This window comes from Peromyscus eremicus, chromosome 3 (assembly GCF_949786415.1).
Source record: "Peromyscus eremicus chromosome 3, PerEre_H2_v1, whole genome shotgun sequence".
In the NCBI taxonomy this organism is placed as follows: Eukaryota; Metazoa; Chordata; class Mammalia; order Rodentia; family Cricetidae; genus Peromyscus; species Peromyscus eremicus.
This window is the reverse complement of record NC_081418.1, coordinates 73,000,250-73,004,595: the sequence shown is the minus strand read 5'-3', so window position 1 is coordinate 73,004,595 and position 4,346 is coordinate 73,000,250. Positions and strand designations below refer to the sequence as shown.

At 37.4% G+C, this 4,346-nt stretch overlaps 1 protein-coding gene across 1 annotated transcript; it reads right to left on the bottom strand.

Moving 5' to 3' along the window:
• Positions 1-367: 367 nt before the first annotated feature.
• LOC131905889 (vomeronasal type-1 receptor 90-like) lies at positions 368-2,517 on the bottom strand. The gene is made up of 2 exons (XM_059256692.1): positions 1,603-2,517; positions 368-391 (listed from the first exon to the last, which is right to left on the bottom strand). Exons 1-2 carry the CDS (start codon positions 2,488-2,490, stop codon positions 368-370), a joined length of 912 nt encoding a protein of 303 aa, XP_059112675.1. The 5' UTR covers positions 2,491-2,517.
• Between the last annotated feature and the right edge of the window lie 1,829 nt (positions 2,518-4,346).

Here is a 4,346-nt window from a genome sequence, read left to right as displayed (position 1 = left end):
GTCTTCTAAACAAAGCACAACAGACACGTATGTAAACTCAGAGACTATGGGAGCATGCACAGGTCTGAACCAGATGGGCTCCTGGATAGAAAGAAGTGGATACATGCCCCCATCCCAAATCTGGAAGATATCTCCATTGATAGCCACTGGCAAGTGAAACATTAGTTTTCTCCAATGAGTCTCACTGAGGAAACAAACCACTCTTAAGGGAAGGCCTCATGCCCAGCAGTAGATTGTCAACACCAAATGAACTCAATAGAACCTACAGGCCCTTTGTATTTATATATATGTATACACACACATATTGTTATTACTTCTGCTTTTGTGTTTTTAAGGGATTAATATGTGTGAATTTCTGTTTCTATATCTATATGTGATTCTTGTACTTTTTCTTTGGCTCTTTTTCTTTGATTTGTTTTGTCTTACTCTGATTTGTTTATGTTTGTTTTATCTTGTTGTTTATTTTATTATTATTGCTCAGATGCTTGGTTGTTTTCTAAGGAGAGACAAATCTGGTTGAGAGGAGGAAAGGAAGAACTGAGAGGGGTAGGGGAGCAGGAAACCCTAATCAGAATATATTGTATGAAAAATAATCTTTTTTCAATAAAAGAAAAACACAACATTGAAATGGTGAAGTCTGGTGGTGAACAGTTCTAATGCCAGAGCTGGGGAGACAGAGAGAGGAGAAGAACTGGGACTACCATCTTGGCCTATTGGCTGAGCTCCAGGTTACAGTGAGAGATGCTCTCTCAAAATAAAGATGAATGGCACATGAAGAACAAAAGGGAAGGTTGTCTTCTGGTCTTCTTGTGCACATGCACACATAGCCTTCATCTGTGAACACTCACATGCACACACACATTCATATGTGATCACTCACATGAACACACACACATTCACACTGCACATCATGTATGTATGTATAAACAATTTTTAGTACCGATGACTTTCAGTAAGTGTGGATGATATAAAGTGCAAATAAACAGGCAAATGAAATTTTCATATAAGACTATTTGAGTAACTTTGGGTAAAAATGGAAAATTCAAATTCACACTATTTTTATGATCTAGAGAAACATACTTAGGAGAGAATTAAAGCTACAATAAGATATTTAAACTATTCTCGATGACTGAAAGTTGGATTAAAAGCCCTTCCTTTGAGTAACTTCAGTATCAATGAAACATTTATGATATAAAATAAAAAGGGAGAGAGTAAGGGACTCCCTGTGGAAATATCGACTCATGGTGTACAATGAACCTAAAGAACGGTACATTACTCGGCAGCAGTAATGTCATCAGAATGTACATGCATAACACCACAAACTTTAGTTAAATATATGAAGAATCTTGGTTTGCTACTTGAACAATTAAACAGTTTAAGAAGAATCTGTGTTTTTTAAAAAAATAATTGCACCAAAATGATTCCTCACAACCATCTGTATCCAGTTCAAGGGGGAAATGACCTCTTCTGACCTTTGTGGGGACCAGGAATTCACACATGCATACAAGCTGACACAATACTCATAAACATAAATAAAAATAAATAAACCATTTTATTAAAAAATGAGATAATTTATGCTTTTTTAAAAATTTGGTGGTGCACTGACTGCATCTGTTTCAGAATGTTGATTATTCTGTTATCAGAACTGATTTGTACCAGAGGAGTAATTGTGGGATAGGCATTCATCACAAACTTCTGAACAGTTAGGATGACTGGGTTGTACTTCCATAACAGGACTGAGGTGGAGGAGATGATGAAGTCCACCCAGTACATGACCACAAAGACAACCACCAACAGCAAGATGGTCTGGGTGGCCCTCTTCTCGGGGGACGCTCTCGTGTGGCTGATGCTGTGAAGATGCTTACATTGCCTCTGATGTCTGAACAAGATAATCACCATGTATGCACTTGTGGTCAACATAACTCCTACAAGAAAGACATCTCTGGAGATTGTCACTGTTAAAGACAGTGCACTAATGATGTAGTTCTTGGGGAAGAGTGAGCAGGATTCAGTGACCTTCATCTGGTTACTCTCACTCACATTGGTAAAAGCACCAACATAGAAGATCCACCTACTACTGAATGACAAATTGAAAGACCAGAGGTAGAAGAAAGCATAGATCATGTATGTTTTTAGTTTATGTTTAAATTTTGCCAACAGTGATGTGTTGGGACTGATAGTGACAGCCTGGAACACACTCAGGAGGCAGGTGATGCAGATGGAGAGGCCTCTCATCATCCTGCTTATGTAAAAAGTTGCCTTACATTTGAAGTCATTCTCAAGGTTCAGTGACTCAAATACGTCTGTAAGCCAAAGGTCCCCTCCAAAGAGGACCATTATTATGTGGACGAAGGTCAGTTGACAGGAGATCAGGTCTGTGGGCTTAGGTCTGTGACACAGGATTATGACAGTGTAGAAAAAAAGGAGAAACAAATTGGCTAGAACTCCAAGTCCAGATTGGAAATAAAGGATATTGTTTAATGAAGACATATATGCAAAGTGTATTCATCTCAGCATTGTAGTGGAAGCATATTTCATATATCTAGAAAAAATAATATTCATCAAACTTATGATTCACTCGTCAGTATGTCTATATCATCATTCTGTTTTACTTACCAATTTTATTAACCTGTCTCTTTAACTTTTGATGTTCCAGACTGGATAACATATACTTCTATATACTTCTCCATGTATCTACCTGTATATATAGCATACTAGAGATGATAAAGGCATTTACAGTCACATCCTCCTATTCAGAATATATACTGTGTGTGTCTGTATTGCACTTAGGTGTCATGCCTTAGAAATCCAATCCTATTGATTTACATTGCCTCATTATATAGTTAACACCTAAAACAATAGTGATGAACACAGAATATTAATCACATTTTTTCAACCAACTAAAACTTATGATGACGTGGAAAATATTCATAAAAGAAACCAAAAGAGTGAGGTAAGTCAGTCTCACATTGCATAATTTTAATATGCTCTATTTTTGTAGATACTGAAAGCTATGCTTGACTCATAATTCTAATGGAATCACAGTGAAAATTCATGATAATCCTACTGTTTTAATCAGCAAAATGTTTGAATTCGTTCATATTTTCCTTTTTTTAATGTCCCTTTTTCTATGAAGTCTTACATCCCCAGAATCCAGAATTAAAGACATAGATACATTTGGAGACCTATATTGCACTTTTCACACACTATTAATTGTGTAATCATTAAATATGGTTATAAATGATCCAAACTGTCTCCCTGGTTAGCTCCCATCCCATCACCTTTGGAACACTCCACTTTAGGTTTAAAGAACTAACTCTCAGCTATTGAGACAAACCCGGTTTTTTCTTTGCTTTGGAGGCCGGTGAGTAAATCATTAATAGTATGATTCCATATGATTTTTTCTTTTTTTGCCTTATAACTTTTTCAGCCATCCATTTTGTTATTTTACCTTCCTCCTTCTTCTATATTGATGTCCCCTCTTTAACTAAGAACCCCCCATTTTCTCATTTTCCCGATCAGATCACTTGTGTCCTGCTACTCAGCTGTACCTTCCTCCCACCTTCTTCTATATTTACTTTCCTCCTCCCTGCTAAGGACCCAACCTTCGCCCGTTTCCCTGATGAGATCACTTGTACCCTGCCCTTCTCCTCTCTAATACTCCGTGCCCCACCCCCATCCTTGTCTTGGTCCCCTTTTGCTCTGGTGTCTGTAGTTACTGCAGCTACACACTCACATCTGAAGATGTGGAGCTAGGAGCCTCCAAGAAGAGAGATCATGAGACTAAGACAAACACTATTTTCAACACACTGGTGAAAACTTGAACTTGCAGAAGATGACCTGTTTTTGAATTTCTATTTTAAAAGAGATTGGCTCCCATGCAGTGGAAACCAAGGCCCCAGTGTTATCAGAGGTCATCAGCACCAGACAGTGTTTACAGTTCCACTCCACAGTCTCACCTTTGATGCCTATGTTAGTTATTTGGGCTGGCTACCAGTGTCATTATTTTGTCAAATTACTATAATTCAGTACTTTAAAATTAGCTTCGTGATAAAGAAATAGAAAACTGCTACACTGACTCAGATTCTTGTGAGAAAAAGAGTGCTCAATTGCATTGTCAAGCTCACTATTATATTCCACATATACAAATTAGTGCATGCCTGTATGTATAGAAATAATGCAGAAGTTAGTGAGTAAGACCACCCTATAACATTCCCATGAATATGACACCAAAAATCACACATTTTATATTTACATGATTTTTGCTCTTGAAAAGCTTGATCTAGTAAAAGTATAGACTCATCCCAGTTGCCAGAGACAAACATCTGATTCTCCCACCAACATAC

Bases quoted from the DNA above. Each gene is read 5' to 3' on its own strand.
- LOC131905889 (XM_059256692.1), bottom strand. From the start codon at position 2,490: ATGTCTTCATTAAACAATATCCTTTATTTCCAATCTGGACTTGGAGTT. The intron at 392-1,602 runs GTGCACCACCAA...AAAGAGCCAAAG, and splicing joins TTCTGAAACAGATGCAGTCA to AAAAAGTACAAGAATCACAT.